General features: G+C 42.1%; 1 protein-coding gene across 1 annotated transcript in view; it reads left to right on the top strand.

Annotated features, from left to right (window-relative positions):
* PITPNM3 (PITPNM family member 3) overlaps positions 1-21922 on the top strand; it is a 1020867-nt gene that overhangs the window by 659144 nt on the left and 339801 nt on the right. Inside the window, exon 5 of the mRNA XM_073616741.1 lies at positions 885-1120. Coding sequence (XP_073472842.1) covers positions 885-1120 — 236 coding nt within the window. The remainder of the gene's footprint in view (positions 1-884; positions 1121-21922) is intronic.

Here is a 21922-nt window from a genome sequence, read left to right as displayed (position 1 = left end):
AGGCACTGATGAGGCAGTACTGATGGGCACTGATAGTGGGCACTCATAGGCAGCACTCATGGGCACTCATAGGTGGTACTGATGGGCACTCATAGATCACAATGATAGGTGGCACTGGAGGGCACATATAGGTGGCACTGGTGGGCACTGATGGGCAGCACTGACAGATGGCACTGATAGGCAGCACTGATCAGAGGCGCTGGCAGGCATCACTGATGGGCACAGAGGGCCATCCCTAATGGGCAATGATTGCCAACCCTGGTGGGCTCTAGTGGGCTTACCTGGTGGTCATAGGTGGGCATCCCTGCTCGCCATGGGTGGGCATCCCTGGTGGTCGGCTCTCGGCTCTCCTCTACTTGCGTTTTTTTAACTTTTGCTTTAAGAAAAAAAAAAAAATCATATTTACGTCACCCAAGAACTGGAAGTGATGTCGATGTTGCTCCGGTCCTCCAAGGGCGTAGAGATGAGCGGTCACCATCTTGCCATCACTCATCTCTATTAGAAAACACTGGCGTAGCCAGATGGTTCCTGAGCTCAGTGATTGGTAACGTTCACCCGGGAACTGTTGTGGTGATCACTTTTATCAGAAAGCCGGCGGCCTGAGGGAAAAGTAGATACCAGGGTTATGACATCTATCTGCTGCCATAACCCTGGTATTTCACGTCAAAATAATTTACCTTGTTGAGCGCCAAAAGTATTCACACCAAAAGGTTTCTTACTTCCTTGACACAGCTGCTTTGATGATCCTTTAAAGCTCTGGTTTGCATTTTACATCACAACCCAGAGAAGTTTAGCTACTTCCATGCTTGAACAGCAGCAAAAATAGCACAATGTACTGATTGTAAATGTGATATCTGTTTTTAAATATGCTTTTTTCCCCACAGGATATGGCATCACAAAGCACCTGTAAAACACACGTCCTTGTTCTTGTCCTTCATGGCGGTAGTATACTTGATACAGGAGGAGGCGATATCAACAACAAGGTGGCTGATGTTAACACCTTGAGCTCTGTGTTTGAGAAAGTAACCAAAGCCCATTTCCCAGCAGCCCTTGGACACATCTTGATCAAGGTGGTTCCATGTCCTGCAATATGCTCTGAAGCATTTTCCCTGGTTTACAAGTAAGATTTATTATACATTTTATAATTGCATTTTTTTCCTTTGAATAATAGTTTGATTTTAATTAGATTAGAGTTTGTTAGTTTTATTGTAGTTATAACTCACAAAACATGTACTGCACAAACAACCCTAAAAAAAGAACTGAAAGGACTGTAACGGTACCAATGGGATAAAAAAAGTATCCCATTGGTATATTTAAATATACCAATGGGATATCAAAATATTTATTGTACAGGATTAAAATGTTAAAGACATGAAAATGTACACATGTACCACGAACATAACATCAAAAAAGCAAAAGAACGCTCTTCTTAGTTTTGATTCTCACCAACCCCACTGCAGTAGGGGATGAGAGGCCTAATGTAGCTTTGACGCAGATTGCGTTTCACAGGCCATAGCCTGCTTCTTCAGGAAAATGTATCGCAGTCAAACACATTTAGCGTTTATACAAAAACATAGAGGTGGAGTCAAAATATATATACAGTATCTCACAAAAGTGAGTACACCCCTCACATTTTTGTAAATATTTTATTATATCTTTTCATGTGACAACCCTGAAGAAATGACACTTTGCTACAATGTAAAGTAGTGAGTGAACAGCTTGTATAACAGTGTAAATTTGCTTTCCTTTCAAAACACACAGCCATTATTGTCTAAACCGCTGGCAACAAAAGTGAGCACACCCCTAAGTAAAAATGTCCAAATTGGGCCCAAAGTGTCAATATTTTGTGTGGCCACCATTATTTTCCAGCACTGCCTTAACTCTCTTGGGCATGGAGTTCACCAGAGCTTCACAGGTTGCCACTGGAATCCTCTTACACTCCTCCATGACGACATCACTGAGCTGGTGGATGTTAGAGACCTTGCACTCCTCCACCTTCTGTTTAAGGGTACCACACAGATGCTCAATAGGGTTTAGGTCTGGAGCAATGCTTGGCCAGTCCATCACCTTTACCCTCAGCTTCTTTAGCAAGGCAGTGGTCGTCTTGGAGGTGTGTTTGGGGCTGATATCATGTTGGAATACTGCCCTGCGGCCCAGTCTCCGAAGTGAGGGGATCATGCTTTGCTTCAACATGTCACAGTACATGTTGGCATTCATGGTTCCCTCAGTGAACTGTAGCTCCCCAGTGCCGGCAGCACTCATGCACCCCAAGACCATGACACTCCCACCACCATGCTTGACTGTAGGCAAGACACACTTGTCTTTGTACTCCTCACCTGGTTGCTGCCACACACGCTTGACACCATCTGAACCAAATAAGTTTATCTCATTTATCTCATCAGACCACAGGACATGGTTCCAGTAATCCATGTCCTTAGTCTGCTTGTATTCAGCAAACTGTTTGCAGGCTTTCTTGTGCATCATCTTTGAAAGCAGCTTCCTTCTGGGACAGGCTGACCCCCCACCCCTTTAACCTCTGTAGCAATGCTAGCAGCACTCATACATCTATTTCCCAAAGACAACCTCTGGATATGACGCTGAGCACATGCACTCAACTTCTTTGGTGGACCATGGCGAGGCCTGTTCTGAGTGGAACCTGTCCTGTTAATAGACAGGTGCGATTAGTTTCGTACGAATCGAAAATTCGTACGAATTTCCAAAAGTTCGTACATTCGGAAGCATCCGAAATACGAATTGCTATACTTCCGAATTTTATACGAAATATGGAAATTTCGTTGACGAATTTCAGATCCAAATTCCGTTACAACGGAAACCCGCGGAACACCCTTTAAAAGTCTATGGGAGAAATCAAAAGTGCTATTTTTAAAGGTTAATATGCAAGTTATTGTCATAAAAAGTGTTTGGGGACCTGGGTCCTGCCCCATGGGACATGTATCAATGCATAAAAAAGTTTTAAAAATGGCCATTTTTTTCGGGAGCAGTGTTTTTTATAATGCTTAAAGTGAAACAATAAAAGTGAAATATTCCTTTAAATTTTGTACCTGGGGTGTGTCTATAGTATGCCTGTAAAGTAGCTTCCCGTGTTTATAACAGTCCGAGAGCAAAATGGCATTTCTAAAGGAAAAAAAAGTCATTTAAAAGTGCTAGCGCTAGTGCCGGCTATTAATGAATTGTCAGTTCCGACAATACACATAAAAGTCATTGAAAAATAAAAAATTAAAAATGTGTGGGGGTCCCCCAAAATTCCATTACCAGGCCCTTCAGGTCTGGCATGAATTTTAAGGGGAACTCTGCGCCAAAATTTTTTTAAAAATGGAGCGGGGTTCCCCCAAAAATCCACACCAGACCCTTATCCGAGCATGCAACCTGGCAGGCCTCAGGAAAAGAAGGGGGGACGAGAGAGCGCCTCCCCTCCTAAACCGTACCAGGCCACATGCCCTCAACATGGGGAAGATGTCCCCATGTTGATGGAAACAAGGGCCTCATCCCCACAACCCTTGCCTGGTGGTTGTGGGGGTATGAGGGCGGGGGGCTTATCGGAATCTGGAAGCTCCCTTTAACAAAGGGGACACCCAGATCTCGCCCCCCCATGTGAATTGGTAAGGGGTACATTTTACCCCTACCATTTCACAAAAAGAAAGTGTCAAAATGTTAAAAAACCACAGGAGACGGCTTGGGATAAGTCCTTTTTTTAAAAATAAAAAAATAAAAAATAAAAAAGACATTCCAGCGATGTAATCCAATAAATCCATGCTCCTACTCCAGCGATGTAATCCAATTCTCGATCTCCAGCGATGGATGATCTCCAGCGACTCCAGCGAGGAACACGCACAGGATCCTGCCTCCACTGGAGGCACCCAGCCAATGACGCGGCGCTAGCTTGACAGCTCTTATGTAGCTAAGGGCGGGGCCACCCATCACGTGACCCCGTCCCCCTCTGGCAAGGGGAACGCCGGGGTTTCCCAGTGACGTGTACGGGTGACCCCGCCCCCCTCTGATGCAACGGGAATCCTGTGTTGTCCCAAGCCGTCTCCTGTGGTTTTTTAACATCTTGACACTTTCTTTTTGTGAAATGGTAGGGGTAAAATGTACCCCTTACCAATTCACATGGGGGGGCGGGATCTGGGTGTCCCTTTTGTTAAAGGGGGCTTCCAGATTCCGATAAGCCCACCGCCCTCAGACCCCCACAACCACCGGGCAAGGGTTGTGTGGATCAGGCCCTTGTCCCCATCAACATGGGGACATCTTCCCCGTGTTGAGGGCATGTGGCCTGGTACGGTTCGGGGGGGGGCGCTCTCTCGTCCCCCCCTCTTTTCCTGCGGCCTGCCAGATTGCGCACTCAGATAAGGGTCTGGTGTGGATTTTTGGGGGGGAACCCTGCGACATTTTTTTTTAAATTTTGGCACGGAGTTCCCCTTAAAATCCATACCACACCTGAAGAGCTCGGTAATGGAATTTAGGGGGACCCCCACACATTTTATTTTTTTTTATTTTTCAATGACTTTCAATGACTTTTATGTGTATTGTCGGGACTTACCATTAATAGCCGGCACTAGCGCTACTTTTAAATGACTTTTTGTTCCTTTAGATATGTCATTTTGCTCTCGGACTGTTATAAACATGGGAAACATGCGCTTCTTTACAGGCATACTATAGACACCCCCCAGGTACGAAATTTAAAGGAATATTTCACTTTTATTGTTTCACTTTAAGCATTGTTAAAATCACTGCTCCCTAAAAAACAGCCATTTTTAAAACTTTTTTTTTTTTTGCATTGATACATGTCCTCTGGGGCAGGACCCGGGTCCCCAAACGCTTTTTATGACAATAGCTTGCATATTAACCTTTAAAATTGGCACTTTTGATTTCTCCCATAGACTTTTAAAGGGTGTTCCGCGGCTTTCGAATTTGGTGTTTTTTGCTTTTTAAATTCATAATAACGAACGGAATTGTTACGAAAAGTTAACAAACCTAATGAAAATTCATATTTTGTACGAATCCAAATTGAATTTCGGACACAAATTATGAAATACGAATTAATTTTAATACGAAATGTAACAAAATGAAACAAATTTATTGACGGCGCACATGTCTACCTGTTAAACCGATGTATGGTCTTGGCCACCGCGCTACAGCTCAGTTCTTATAGCCTAGGCCATCTTTATGTAGAGCAACAATTCTTTTTTTCAGGTCCTCAGAGAGTTCTTTGCCATGGGGTGCCATGTTAAACTTCCAGTTACCAGTATGAGAGAGTGAGAGCGATAACACCAAATTTAACACACCTGCTACTCATTCACACCTGAGACCTTGTAACACTAACGAGTCACATGACACCGGAGAGGGAAAATGGATAATTGGGCCCAATTTGGACATTTTCACTTAGAGGTGTACTCATTTTTGTTGCCAGCCGTTTAGACATTAATGGCTGTGTGTTGAGTTATTTGATGGGACAGCAAATTTACATTGGTATACAAGCTGTACACTCACTACTTTACATTGTAGCAAAGTGTAATTTCTTCAGTGTTGACACATTCAAAGATATAATAAAATATTTACAAAAATATGAGGGGTGTACTCACCTTTGTGAGATACTGTATATGGAAGATATTATAGGGAATGTGGAGCGAAATGGCCAGGCAGGGGTCCCAAAGTGGCATTTCCTCAATTTAATTTTAGCACAAAGGATTGCCACTATGGGACCCCTGGCTGGCCACTCCACTCCACATTCCCTATAGTATCTTCCATCTGATATGTGGCCATGTATTGAACATCAGGAATTCTGGATATTAACATGAAATGATAAATAGGAGCTTGGTCTCCTTAAAGTGGAGTTCCACCCAAAAGTGTAACCTCCGCTCATTTGTCTCCTCCCCCCTCTGGTGCCACAAAAGATATATACCGTATTTATCGGTGCTGCCTTGGAGGGGACAGGGAGGGGGCGGCACGAGTGCCATCAGAATACATACAGGAGAATCTTCTGTTTTTTCTGCGGCATCTGTAATAGGAAGTCCCGTCTCCTGGGCTGGCCTTGGACAACTGTTCTGTTTATCATAGGAGGCGGGACTTTGTATTAAAGAGGCTGCCAAGTAAACAGGAGATTCTCCTGTATATAATCTGTCGAAGCTCCTCCCGCCTCCCTCTCTGTCCCCTCTGAGGCTGCACTGATGACAATGGTGAGGCTGCATGAATGGCAATGGTGAGGCTGGATTCATGGCAATGGTGAGGCTGGATTCATGGCAATGGTGAGGCTGGATTCATGGCAATGGTGAGGCTGGATTTATGGCAATGGTGAGGCGGCATTCATGGCAATGGGGAGGAGGCATTCATGGCAATGGGGAGGCTGCATTCATGGCAATGGGGAGGCTGCATTCATGGCAATGGTGAGGCTGCATTCATGGCAATGCATTCATGGCAATGGTGAGACTGCATTCATGGCACTTGTAAAGGCTGCATTCATGGCAATGGTGAGGCTACATTCATGGCAATGGTGAGGCTGCATTGATTGCAATGATAAGGCTGCATTGATGGCAATGGTGAGGCTGCAGATGGGCACTGATTAGGCTGCTTTGATGTGCACTGACCCTTATTTTGCTTCACAGTTCCTTATTTAAAATAAAAAAAAATTCTTGAAACTTCCCTCTTAACCACTTCAGCACCGGCCTATTGTCAAATGACGTGCACAGATGGGATCTCTCATCCTGGGTGGACGTCATATGACAGCCTCGGGTGCCCGGCCGCCTAGGGGGCGAGCGCGCACCCGCCGCGTTGCTCGGGACCCGGTGCGTGTGCCCGGCGGCGGCGATGTCCGCTGGGCACCCGCGATTGCCCGTTAACCGGGCCGGACCGTGGATCTGTGTGTGTAAACACACAGATCCACGTCCTGTCAGCTCAGAGGAGACCGATCTGTGTTCCCAGAACGGAGGAACACTGATTGGTCTCCTCCCCTTGTGCATCCCCTCCCCTACAGTTAGAAGCATTCCCTAGGAAACACATTTAACCCCTCCCCACCCCCTAGTGGTTAACCCCTTCACTGCCTATCACATTTACACAGTAATCAATGCAATTTTATAGCATTGATCGCTGTATAAATGTGAACGGTCCCAAAAATGTGTCAAAAGTGTCCGATGTGTCCGCCATAATGTCGCAGTCACGAAAAAAATCGCGATCGCCGCTATTACTAGTAAAAAAAATAAATAAATAATCTTTTTTAAAAAATGCCATAAATCTATCCCATATTTTATAGACGCTATAACTTTTGCGCAAACCAATCAATATACGCTTATTGCGATTTTTTTTTCACCAAAAATATGTAGAAGAATACGTATCAGCAGAAACTGAGGAAAAAATGTGTTTTTTTTTTGTTTTTTTTAATTGGGATATTTATTAGAACAAAAAGTAAAAAATATTGTGTTTTTTTCAAAATTGTCGCTCTTCTTTTGTTTATAGCGCAAAAAATAAAAACCGCAGAGGTGATCAAATACCACCAAAAGAAAGCTCTATTTGTGGGGAAAAAAGGACGTCAATTTTGTTTGGGTACAACGTCGCACGACCGTGCAATTGTAGTTTAAAGTGTGACAGCGCTGAAAACTAAAAATTGGTCTGGGAAGGAAGGGGGTGAAAATGCCCTGTATTGAACCGGTTAAAGTGAAGGTGCTTGTTATATGCCTGTGCGTGTTATACACCGATAAATACGGTATATCCAAATAACATGCCCGAGCTCATCCTTAGTCCTGAGCGGAACTCTGGGATTCGTTGGGGGCCACAAAAGATATATACATATCCAAATATCACACACGCAAGCTCATCACTTTACCACACACAACCACAAAGGCAAGAGAATTCTTCTTGGGCAGTGTATTAGTGCTCAGACGAACACACTTAGACCAAATTTTAATGGTTCAAAGAATGTCGGGCAAAATGGTCGGCTCTCGCGCATGTTCACTTCATCAAATCTGGCCCTCTTTGAAAAAAGTTTGGACACCTCTGCTCTAGATGCTATATGAAATAATACTTAACTGATCAGAATTTATGTAATAAATAAGTGATTCTATGCATTAAGGTGAAAAACCTTTTAGGCTGCAGCAGCCCCCCCAGACCCCCCCTTTTTTCTTACCTGAACCCAATTGTTCTAGCACTGGGGACAAGCCCAGCAGCTCCAGCTGCTGTCTCGGGTGCTCATTGGATAGATTGATAACAGCAGAAGCCATTTGCTCCCACTGCTGTCAATCAAATCCAGTGACAGGGGAGCCAGGGGTGGGGCTCAGTCCTGCTATCTGTGTCAATCAATGGACCCATGGAATGCGGCTCTCCGTGGGGGCACTCGAGAAGAGGAGGAGCTGGGAGCGCCCGGGGGGGGGACCCCAGAAGTGAAGGATCGGGGCTACTCTGTGCAAAACTCCAAGTATAACATGTAAAAAGTTTTACAATCACATTAAGGTAAAAGAAACCTTCTGCCTTTAAAACCACTTTAGGGAGCAGCACACAGCCACCCACACATCATTCTGACTGTCAGTAAAACTGACCTGCGTATAAAAAAAAAGTTCCAAAATAATGCCCTGTCTGCCAATACATCCCAACTTGTTCTGTATTGTTTCTGTCCTTTTAAAGTTTGGGTTTTGTTGTTGGAGGAATAGTGTATAGTGTACTGTGTACTTCGTTACCCCACTCTGGATCCGTGCACCTAGACCATACTTTTGGTAGCAGGTTTGCAGATCTCTTACAGATGAAAATTGACTGACTGCCTACACATATATTTGGTAATCTGCGTTTATACCCCCATGTCCTGCAAACTGAAAATTGACTGACTGCCTACACATATATTTGGTAAATCTGTTTGTCACCGCTGTTTCAACTCCATCTGTAGCCATGTTCACATTATTTCAATATTTATTTAGCTATTAAGTCTTACCTAAATTATGGGCTCCCTTATCTTTACAATTTTGGCCTCTTGGTCCTCCTTCAATTTGATTGTCATGTGAAAGTTTTGCTCTGCTAGCTGTGTGCCTTCATATCACCTCCTAATTGATTAATTGCCAGATTCCATCCACACCCAACACAGTATATAATAAGGCTTTCTTTACAGGGGGAACACATACAGGGGTTCTTCCAAAGAAGTGGGGTTCTTTAAATAAGTGGCACTTCTGCTCTTGCAATTTAACTTTTTAACTTTGCAAAGACACATTCCTAAGTTCAACTGTGATGCATTTCAATGGCCCATTTAGACATTGTTTAATAGAAAACACCGGTTGTCTTTCTCTAGAAACATTTGTTAGTCCAGTCCTGGAAATCTGCATCTCATTTACTAATAATTTCCCTAAAAATTGGGTTCCTGCAGCTAGATGCCCCGCTCTCTGAGGAAGAGATGATCCTTATTTGCAAATTAAGAAAATAATTTATTTATTTTTTTAACATGGGGTGGTGTTTGTGTCTCTAACACACATTCATACATATTAGGGCCAGTTTAGACAGGACCCGTTTTACCTACCAGCATATTTTTAGAGTGTGGGAGGAAACCCACACAGGCACAGGGAGAACATGCAAACTCCAGGCAGATGGTGTCACGGGCGGGATTCAAACCAGCGACCCTTTTTGCTGTTAGGTGAAAGTGCTAACCACTACACCACTGTGCTGCCCAAATATATATCTATAGATGTAGGTTCTTGTGTCGACCAGCAGAGAGAAGTTGGGTAGATGCCACACTCCCAATTCTGGAGGCATAATAATGGTCTAGCACGGGGGTCTTCAAACTACAGCCCTCCAGTTGTTTAGGAACTACAATTCCCATCATGCCTAGTCATGTCTGTGAATGTCAGAGTTTTACAATGCCTCATGGGATGTGTAGTTCTGCAACAGCTGGAGAGCCATAGTTTGAAGATTCCTGATCACACTAGCATGTCTTGAAAAAAGGTGTTTTTTCATGTACCTTGTAAAATGCCCAAGTGATATCGTTAGGAAAATACAAGTGGGTCATGGCACATCTACATTCCAAATTTGGCACTTAAGATGGTCATGCACTATGCAATCTGATTGGCCAATCTCTGTACAACTACTTTGGCAAAATAGGTAATAGGAAGATTCACTTGAACAATTAATTCAAATTATAGGAAATCAAACAGGCTCTTGTACTAAATCTAATTTTTTAAAGATCTAACTGATTGCAGTGTATGGTCACCTTTAAAGATCAAGATGTGAAAATATTAATTTATTGTGTTTAGAAACACTTCTCTGTTCTTTGTAATGTATTATAAGATTTGGGTAAAAATTGAAAAAAAAAAACACATTTCAAAGATATATTAGAAGTAATAGGAATGAGATTAGCATCAAAAGGGTTAATTAACTGAGAACACCTACTAATTGCCTAACAAGACACATCCAATGAGATGAAATTAACCAACTGTATTGGGTGTGCGCTATTATCAATGAGAAAATCGCAGTTACCCTAGCACCAGTTGCAGTCTACATACCTTTATTAATTATTGTTTTGCGCTACAAAGTGCGCCGGTTCGCATGTTTGGTTAATGACTTTTCCAGCGCACCAATTAAGGTATGAACCGGCGCAACACATTCTTCTTAGTAAATCAGCTCTAATGTCCTAAATTAAGATAAAGATTTTTCAAGTGTCAAAATAAAAAAGAGGAAACAAAACCATATTAGAACACATTGAAAATGCATCAAAAACGTGTGTAAACGTTTATGCAAAAATGCATCAGGATCACAGAAATTGTGGTATGAACCAGCCCTTATGCTCAGGTTAACACTTGTGCGATGCGGGAACCCAGCGAATCCACTGCGGGTTCCCGCATCGCACTCGACACGCACAGCAGTTCACACTGCCATATGCGAACTGCCGGGAGTGTCAATACATTGTTAATGACACCCCCATTTCAGCTCGCATATGGCACTGCGAATTGACAGTTTGGACATGAAACAGGTCGTAATATGGTTATGGACACCCATGCAATCCAATTCTGGTGTGGACCAAAAAAAGGGTCCTGTGCGAGTTTGTTCGGAATGTGATGCAATATCAGCTATACAATCTGTATGGCTGAAATCACATCGCACGGACATCGCATGTGATTTGCAGTGTGGTGCGAATCACATGCGATCTCACAGAGCGTGCTGGTGTGAAGCGCCACTTAAAATGGAACTTTACTTGCCTTCTCTTCAGCAGTGCGATGTCAGAGAGCCCCCTGCTGTCATTTTTAGCCCAGCGGCTTCCTGGGTATCGATCCCTGACAGTTTCCATTGACCAGACTGCGATGACATCACTCTTGTGTATGCGTGCAAATTCAGTCATCTCAGCATTGCTGAAATTCTTACACTGAGCTGTGTGTGTGCAGCGCACTGTGTAGGGGCAGACAGGCAGGTAAATAACTTTAATGCAGAAGATAGCATGTCTCTTCTGCATTAAGTATCCTGCCTGTTCTCAGTTTATTTTTTAATTTTTTTTAGGTAAAATTCCACTTTAAAGTCAATTTTTTTCATAAAACAGGTAATATTTTTTTACTTTCTGCTATAAAATCTATCCAATTGAAAAATCTGATTTCTTCATTAATTTAGGCCAATATGTATTCTGATTTTGGTGACAAAAATACTTTTAGTTATAGCTTCTACAAACTATGGGATATTTTTCTTGATATTTTCTTTCTTTCTTTTTTTTTGTTTTACTAGTAATGGCTGCGATCAGCGACTTATAGCGGGACAGGGATATAGAGGCAGAAAAATCGGACACCTGACACTTTTGACACTATTTGGGGACCAGTGACACTAATACAGTGATCAGTGCTAAAAAAAAATCATGCACTGTCACTATACTAATGACACTGGCATTAAAGGGGTTAACATAAGGGGTGTTCAAAGGGCTAAATGTGCTCCTAGAGAGTACTTGCTGACTGTGGGGGGTTATAGCGTCTGCAAACTATGGGATATATTTATGGAATTTTTATTTATTTTATTTGTTTTACTAATAATGGTGGAGATCAGCGACTTATAGCGGGACTGAGATATTGTGGCGGACAAATCGGACACTAGCTGACACCTTTGACACTTTTTTGGGAACCAGTGACACTTATACAGAGATCAGTGCTAATAATATGCACTGTCACTGTACTAATGACACTGGCTGGGAAGGGGTTATACATCAGGGGTGATCAAAGGGTTAACTGTGTGCCTAGCCAGTGTTTGCATACTGTGTGGGAGGTGCTTTTACTAGAGGAAGGCATGGATCCATGTCCCTGCTTTGCTGGAACACAGGAAGTATGCCTTCCCTACTGACAGGCAATCTGCCTTGTTTACATAGGCAGACTGCCGTTCTGCCTGTGTACCGAGTGATCGGCGGCTGCCAGCCGTATCCGCTATACCCGCTGATTGGCTCCCGCTATGCATAATCACAGTGGAAACGAGCCACCGGTGGCACACATTTGCGCCTGATCCTGCACACAGCCGTCGCCCTGTAGCAGTAAAACTTCTATAGGGCAGTTGGCAAGTGGTTACAATAGTATAATACACATTATTGGTCAAACGTTTTAGAACACCTTTATTTCTCCAGTTTTTATTGAAATTTACACAGTTCAATGTTTCAATGTACTCTGGAAATAAACCATAGCACAAATAAACAATATGACATAAAAAAGAAATAATGAAATTGTTTTCTTTAGCAAAATATAATCTACATTTTCGACTCATCAAAGTAGCTACTGTTTGTAAATATAATAGCCGAACTTGTTGCATTCTTTCTACAATGGAAATCAAATATTGTTTGGAAAGTTTCTCCCAACACTGTTGCACTTGTAAGTTGCTTTGGTTTCACCCTTCTGTCTAGTTCATCCCAAACTAGCTCAATGGGGTTTAAGTCTGGAGTCTGTGCTGGCCATTCTATAATTTCAAGCCTACCGTCTAGTTCTTTTCTTCTAAGGCCTCAAGCGCACTGATTTATTGTAAATGCTGTTTCTCCTGACAGGAGAAAATTGGCGTTAAAAACTCACCTAAATTTATTCTGCCCATTGAAATAAGTAAAGGCTAAAGTGCTAAACACGCCTAGCGTTTAGAGTGTTTGGACACGTTTAGACATGTTTGGCATTTTTTATGCCCAAAAACTTCCCTCCTGCACATGATTCTTCTGCATTTAGGAGAGGAGTTTGACTACCTCTAAACTCTGCTGCTCCTAAACTCTAGTAAAAGCATATGTGTGCATGGACACATAGGGGGTGATTTACTAAGAAAAAGGCACTGCACCAGTTCATACATTAATTGGTGCACAGGAAAAAATCATTAATTGAACGTGCGAACCGGCGCACATTGAAGCGCAAATAATGATAATAAATACCCGCATATGTAAACTGCAACCGGCGCTAGGGTAACTGCGGTTTTCTCATTGATAATAGCGCACGCCCAATACAATTGGTTAATTTCATCTCATTGGATGTGTCTTGTTAGGCAAGTAGTAGGTGTTCTCAGTTAATTAACCCTTTTGATGCTAATCTCATTCCTATCACTTCTAATATATCTTTGAAATGTTTTTTTTTTCTTTTTTACCCAAATCGTTCAATACATTACATTACATTACAGAGAAGTTTCTAAACCCAATAAATTAATATTTTCAGATCTCGACCTTTAAAGGTGACCATACACTGCAATCAGTTAGATCTTAAATAAATTAGATTTAGTGCAAGAGCCAGTTTGATTTCCTATATTTTGAATTAATTGTTCAAGTGTGTCTTCCTATTATTTATTTTGCCTAAATATCGAGTTGTACAGAGATTGTCCAATCAAATTGCATAGTGCATGACCATCTTAAGTGCCAAATTTGGAATGTAGATGTGCCATGACCCACTTGTATTTTCCAAACGATATCTCTTGGGCATTATACAAGGCACATGAAAAAGCACCTTTTTTCAAGACATGCTAGAGTGATAAGGAATCTTCAAACTACGTCTCTCCAGCTGTTGCGGAACTACACATCCCATGAGGCATTGTAAAACTCTGACATTCACAGACATGACTAGGCATGATGGGAATTGTAGTTCCTGAACAACTGGAGGGTCATAGTTTGAAGACCCCTGTGCCAGACCATTATTATGCCTCCAGAATTGGGAGTGTGGCATCTACCCAACTTCTCTCTGCTGGTGAGCACAAGAACCTACATCTATAGAGATATCTATCTATCTATCTACATAGAAGCAGGAAGCAATATACATTGACCCAGAAGTAGGTGTGTGTGTTTTGAGGCCAAATCATTTAAACATACACACATGACCCACACAAACATCACCCCATGTAAAAATAAATCAAGCTGGAGGGGCGTGATGTCATTCCTGTGTGCTGGCCACCGGTTCTGGGAACCAGATATGCGCCACGGGTACATACCTCCGTGCACACAGCAGTTGCACATCTCACATACACAGCGGTTGCGCATTTAGCTGCAGGAACCCAATTTTTATGGAAATTAATAGTAAAGCAGATACAGATTTCCAGGACTGGACTAACAAATGTTTATAGTGAAAGGCAACTGGTGTTTTCTATTAAACAAGGTCTAAATGGGCCATTGACATGCATCACAGTTGAACTTAGGAATGTGTCTTTGCAAAGTTAAACTAAATGAAATCCTTTCTTATTTTTGCTTGGATATAGAGTGCAGAGGGATTAGAAGTCTTGTCAGTTTTTGGGGATATCTGCGCCCCTGATAGGGTGGAGACACCTCCCAAATTTTGCCACTTTCTCCTTCAAATGTATTCACTTCCTGTCACATAGCCAAACAGGAAGTGAGGGTAAAATCCTACCAATGTCTTTCCTTGGGAACACACAGGTCAATCTAAATAGTTTATACCCCATTAGGTAAATTGCACTCTAGCATTTTGCTGTGTACACCCCAAATTATTATTCGGTATCTTGGACTTTGGGGTTTATTTACTAAAGGCAAATCCACTTTGCACTACAAGTGCAGTTGCTGGAGATCCGAGGGGCCATGCAAGGAAAATAAAAAAAAAACAGCATCTTTGCTTTTACATGATTGGATGATAAAATCACCAGTGCTTCCCCTCAGATTTACAGTGAGTACACTTGTATTGCAGAGTGGATTTGCCTTTAATAAACCCCAACATACTTAATAATTTGGGGTGTACACAACAAAGTGCTAGAGTGCAATTTGCCTAATGGGGACACTAGTTAGATTGACCTTTGTGTCCCCAAGGAAGATATTGGTAGGGTTTTAACCCTCACTTCCTGTTTGGCTATGTGACAGGACGTGAAGCCAATTTTCAGAAAAGGGACACAAAGCCCAACCTAAGAAAGACAAGCAGGGGTTCTAACACTCACTTGGTTTCTCTCAAATGTGCACTATCCATGCATATGCTACCATAAAGGCACCAGGAAAGTAGCTTTTAGACATCACACTTTTTTGTTTTGCAATGCCAATCAGCCTAGTTAAGCTGCAGCTGGGAAATCTGTTGCATGGACATTGTTTAGGGGGGGAAGAGGGGGTAAAATGCATTACTTGGATTGAGCATGCATCTCCAAAATAAATTAACAAAACACATAAAATATAAACATTTGCTACAAATTTTATGGGTCAACAAAACAGGACTTGGAAAAGAGCAAGGAAAGCAAAAAAAACATGAATGTTAATTTGAGACACTAACAGAATATGGTTTTGAGGTCTGACCATTTTGCAGAGGAAATTAACAGGAGTTAAAATGACTGCACCCACAAACGGACAGTCTCTTTAGGATTTAAACATTTAGTAGTCACAACAGCTTGAGGAAGATTTTGCAAAATAATGCAGCACAGACAATTACATCAAAGTGAAACTAACAACCTACAAACATAGAGTGACAACATCAAAAATATTTCAGTAAAAAATATCCCCCCCCCCCCCCAAAAAAAAAAACAAAAGTAAAAAATACTTGCTCTAAAATGCACCTGTTTTTCAAAGACATAACAAACAAAATACAAAGCGAAAATACATGTTACAACCTGTATAAGGACACACACCTACCTCTTTTCAGGGCAAGGTAAAGAATGCTATCTGCAAGCTTTATATAACATAGGTTTGCGTGCTAATGAGGCAATTGAAAATGCAGGTACAGTCCACGAAACACACAAAATTCAAGTTCACCCAATGTAGAGACAGAACTTCAAAGTACCTCACTCTCTGAGCATGCTCTGAAAAATCCAAGTGCTGTTCACACACAAAAAGCACAAAAAAAACAAAGTCCCTGAGCATGCCCAGAACAACCCAAATGCACCTAGCACAAAATAAGCCACTCCCTGTCCAAAATTAAGCATATCATCCAGCATGCTACAAAATTACAGATGGGACAAACACCCCCCGGTCCCGGGGAACTGACTTGTTAATTTTGCGAGTCCCCACTTGGCTGGCTTATATTCTAGTTATTGGCCTTAAAATGGGTATGGGGGCCCAGGTCCCACCCTAAGGGACATCTATCAATATCACCAATTTGGACAACCCCAAAAACGAAACAAGGAAAAGTGCCTTTAAAAATGCAAAATTGTTTAAAAGCTAGTAACTTGGGGGGGGCTTACTCTGCCTGTAAAGTGGTTCACCTGTAACTTGTATCCAAAATGCTGCTTCAAAGATATATGGCTTTAGAGAAAACTTACAAATCTACATTGCAGCTGCAAGATTTTAAGACAAAACCAAAAATAGCCTGCCCCCCCCCCCCCAATACATACAAGGCCATTTGGGTCTCTTAAGGTTTAAAATGAGAACCTCCATGTTGGCAATGAAACATGATAACATGACCTGTGTGCAAATCTTCTTAGAAAAAACATACATAAAGGTGAACCAGCGTAAAAAAAAATGTGTCAAGTTTAGAGGTGCGCCCGTTCAACCCATGCAATTGCATGTACGTTGCTTAACATTTACTAAGATTTTGGCCGTGCAGTGAACAAACGCATGTGAACGAGCGCAACAGCCGCTTGCGCATGCTCCCTGCTTACATTGATCTCACGCAGCAGGCTTTCTCTGAAACAGTTACTTTCTCATACTATTTTTGGCATATTTGTTACTTGGGCAGTTGTTACTAAACTTCCTCACATCACCCCATAATATTGGCACTTCTATCTTCTGTCAATATTGATTTGGAGATGCAGTGTGCCATGTCCATAGTGGCACACAGATTGCATTCTCCCATGTGCCGAGATCGCGATAGTAAATGGGGATTCGAGCTCTGTTACCACGCACCATTTCGTAAAAATGGAAATGTGCGTTGCGCCTCGAAGTGCGCCTCTACTGATGGCGCACGGCTTTCATAAATCACCCCCATAGGCTTTTATTGAGTAGAGTTCAGGGGCTTTGGCAAAAAAATGCCAAAAGCTCCTAAACTTGAGTTTAGGAGCAACAGCGTGCATGAGGCCTAAGGTAGTTCTGACACAGCCTGGAGGTATGTTTTAGGTCATTATCTTATCAGGATACCGCAACTCTATTTAAACAATAGAAAAACTGTTTGGCTTGTGCTACACTTAAAAAGATGATGGAGTGGGCAAAAGAAAAAAATTTGTACCTTCATTTCTGCCAGCTGTCAGCTGTTGCCAGTCCAGATGAACCCTAGGACTACAACCTGGAAGCTGTCCATAGCAAAAGTCACCACATTCAATAATCTCTGGGTAAATTTCTGTACAACGTGTAAGTTTCCTTGTACAGTGAACAACCTATTACCTTTAGTAAATGAACCCTATTTTGTTTGGCTGTTATTATTAATACATTTTATACTTGCTCCCTACATTATTTTAATGAATAAAACCAGCTTTGTTCACAATGTACAAGTTGTGTAGACTGTACAGCACTTTAGGGCCACAGCTAATGCATTAAGGGAGCATATTATAGGAATAATAACTATTTAATACATATCCCTGAATAAGTCTGTCATTTTCTTAGCACTGAAAATATGAAAGTAGTCAATGGCTGGCATTTCTTCTAATGGCCTCAGCCAGCTTTTGTCTAATCCCAGCATGAATACTGGAGATAGGACTCCATGCTTTTGTTCAGTTACCTTTGAAAGAGCAGAAATGAAAAAACTCTAATATCCCATTTTTTTTTTTTTTTTTTTTTTAGACATTTCTATGTAACATGTACAAAGCTGCAAAAATACAGCCCATGACAGCGGCTTCATTACAGATTCTAAAGAAATAAAATCAGTTTTTAGTTCTGATTCTTTTGAATATCTAGTGTCCTAAAGCTTTTCTCATCACACAGGGGGTGATTTACAAAAGCCCTGCGCCATCAGTAGAGGCGCGCGGCGAGGCGCAATGCACATTTCCATATTTACGTAATGGTGCGCTGGTAACAGAGCGTGAATCCCCTATTTACTATAGCAATCTCGGCGCACAGGAGAATGCAATCTGTGTGCCACTATGGACATGGCGCACTGCATCTCCAAATCAATATTGACAGAAGATGGAGGTGCCAATATTATGGGGTGATGTGAGGCAGTTTAGTAAGAACTGCCCAAGTAACAAATATGCCCAAAATAGAATGAGAAAGTAACTTTTTCAGAGAAAGCCTGCTGTGCCCGCAAGTACGTTTAGAAATGTGTGAGATCAATGTAAGCACTGCGCATGCGCAAGTGGCTGTTGCACTTGTTCACATGCGTTTGTTCACTGCGCAGCCAAAATTTTAGTAAATGTTAAGCAACGTACATGCAATTGCGTGGGTTGAACGGGCGCACCTCTAATCCTGACACATTTTTTTTACGCTGGTTCACCTTTATGTATGTTTTTTAAGGAGATTTGCACACAGGTCATGTTAGCATGCTACGTTGCCAACATGTGACATGCACCTTGATAAAATTATGTCAAATGACTCTCGCTCCTCTATCTCCCCCTAAAAGGGCATTTAACCTTCTCCCTCTAATGCATACGGTTTCCTTGGGCTAGCTTTTGCTTTTAAAGGGGAACTTCACACTCCATTCTCCAATGCTCTTGTCTACCGCCTCTAACCCCTTGGATTTCCATGGGCTAACTTTTAAAGGGGAACTCCACACCCCACTCTATTCTCAAAAGGCTATGAGCTGCCTTCACCAGTCCAAACCACATCCTTTTTCAGAGCACACAACAGGGCCATCTAGGAAAGGGGCGACAAGAGCGATCACCCAACCCCCTCCTGAACCATACAAGGCCACATGCACTCAACATAGCTGGCTGCCTTTGGGGCATGTTGGGCTCAGCCCAATACCAACCACAGAGCACCTTGTACCCACTAGTTTAAAGGGGTTTTCCACATTCCGTAAAACCCCCTGTCTGCAGCCCCCCCACAACCCCAGCCTAGGGTTGTGTGGAAGAGGCCCTTGTCCCTCTGAATATGGGAACTAGGTGGTTGACTTTTGGGGTGCCCCTTCTGCCCCCCAAACATCCATCCCCTTTCATGGGCTTTCTTGCTGTGTGTTTGGCTAGGGGTTTGTTAGTGTGTGGGAGGGGCACAATATTTTTTTTTAGTTTGGGGTGGTATTTTTCACGTGGGGGTTCTCATTTTAAGCCTTAACAGACCCAAATGGCCTTGTATGTATTGGGGGGGGGGGCAGGCTATTTTTTGTTTTTGGTTAAAATCTTGCAGCTACAATGTAGATTTGTAAGTTTTCTCTAAAGCCGTACATCTTTGAAGCAGCATTTTGGATTCCTGCTACAGATGCACCACTTTACAGGCAGAATAAGCCCCCCAAGTTACTAGCTTTTAAGCAAATTTGCATTTTTAAAGGCACTTCTCCTTGTTTCGTTTTTGGGGTTGTCCAAATTGGTGACATTGATATATGTCCCTCAGGGTGGGGCCTGGGCCCCCCTACCCATTTTAAGGCCAATAACTAGAATTTAAGCCAGCCAAGTGGGGACTCGCAAAATGAACAAGTCAGTTCCCATAGACTGCAATGGTATTTGTTTTAAAACTTTTGCCTATGTTAGGCTCTTTTTTGCCCCCTGGACTGGGGGATGTTTGTCCCATCTGTAATTTTGTAGCATGGTGGATGATGTGCTTAATTTTGGACGGGGGTGGCTTATTTTGTGCTAGTTGCATTTGGATTGTACTGGGCATGCTCAGGAACTTGTGTTTTAACAGCACTTGGATTTTTCTGGGGATGCTCAGAGAGTGTGTTTTTTGGGTTAATAATTTAAGGACATCCTTAACAGGTGTACCCACTTTGAAGTTCTGTCTCTACATTGGGTGAACTTGCATTTTGTGTGTTTCATGGACTGTGCATGTGTTTTCAATTGCCTCATTAGTACACAAACCTATGTTATATAAAGCTTGCAGATAGCATTCTTTACCTTGCCCTGAAAAGAGGCGTGTGTTTGTAACACATGTACAGGCAGTCCCCGGGTTACAAACAAGATAGGGTCTGTAGGTTTGTTCTTAAGTTGAATCTGTTCATAAGTCAGAACAGGTACATTTTTTAAGTGTAGCTCCAGACAAATAAAATATTTTTTAAGCTTTTTGGATAGCATAGGGAAGGGTTAACATTTGTTTTGCTGTCTGTGCCCCAGTTCAGAAGATTTCACCTCACCTTCTGTCCCAATGACAATTGGATTTTGAAAATTTTGGGTTGTTGTGGAAACAAGCCTTGGTGATAAAGCATCAGTGGAAGTACCGTTTTCCCATAATAGCTCTTACAGGAGTGAATTTCCCTTCCTAGGGGTAGATTTCCTCTCACTTCCTGTTGTCTCCCTCCGTTTGTAAGTAGGAGTCGTTTGTAAGTCGGATGTTTGTAACTAGGGAACCGCCTGTATTTTCTTTTTGTATTTTGTTTGTTATGTCTTGGCAAAACAGATGTGTTTTAGAGCAAGTATTTTTTTACTTTTTTTTTCACTAAAATATATTTGATGTTGATCTGTGTTTGTAGGTTGTTAGTTTCACTTTGTTTTAATTGTGCTGCATTATTTTGCAAAATCTTCCTCAAGCTGTAGTGACTACTAAATGTTTAAATCCTTAAGAGCCTGTCCATTTGTGGGCGCAGTCCTTTTAACTCCTCTTAATTTCCTCTGCAAAATGGTCAGACCTCAAAACCATATTCTGTTATTGTCTCAAATTAGCATACATGAGTTTTTTTGCTTTCCTTGCTTTTTTCCAAGTCCTGCTTTGTTGACCAATACAATTTGTAGCAAATTTTTATGTGTTTTGTTAATAATTTGTTTTGCAGATACATGCTCAATCCAAGTAATGCATTTTACACTCCCCCCCCCCCCCCCCCCCAAAAAAAAAAAACAATTTTCATGCAACAGATTTCACAGCTGCAGCTTAACTAGGCTTATTGGCATGGCAAAACATAAGATGTGATTTGCCTAAAGCTACTTTCCTGGTACCTTCATGGTAGCATATGCATGTATTGTGTGTATGCTGCCATGGATAGGCAGCAGGGAAGGAAAATTACAGAGAGGTAAGTTTTCAGTTTTCCATTTTAGAGCAGTGGTTCTTAGCCTCAGTGCTCAAGTACCCCCGACACGACATGTTTTGGCAATTTATCTTAGCTAAATAGCTGTCCAAGTCATTGACTGTGAAGATGAAGGAAAGCCTGCAAACATGGCCTGTTGGGGATACTTGAGGACAGGGTTGAGAAGCACTGATTTAGAGCATTGAGCTAAAATCTAGCTCAAGACAATCCTAATTGTGGGCATTTGAGGGAAACCAAGTGAGTGTTAGAACCACTGCTTGTCTTTTTAAGGTTGGGATTTGTGTCCCTTTTCTGAAAATTGGCTTCACTTCCTGCCAAAGAGGAAGTGAGGGTAAAATGCTACCAATGTCTTCCTTGGGGACACACAGGTCAATCTAACTAGTGTCCCCATTAGGCAAATTGCACTCTAGCACACTTTGTTGTGTACACCCCAAATTATTAGGTATTTTGGGGTTTAGTAAAGGCAAATCCACTCTGCAATACAAGTGTACTCGCTGTAAATCTGAGGG

This window comes from Aquarana catesbeiana, linkage group LG02 (genome assembly GCF_042186555.1).
Source record: "Aquarana catesbeiana isolate 2022-GZ linkage group LG02, ASM4218655v1, whole genome shotgun sequence".
NCBI lineage: Eukaryota > Metazoa > Chordata > Amphibia > Anura > Ranidae > Aquarana > Aquarana catesbeiana.
This window is presented reverse-complemented; position numbering and strand designations above follow the sequence as displayed.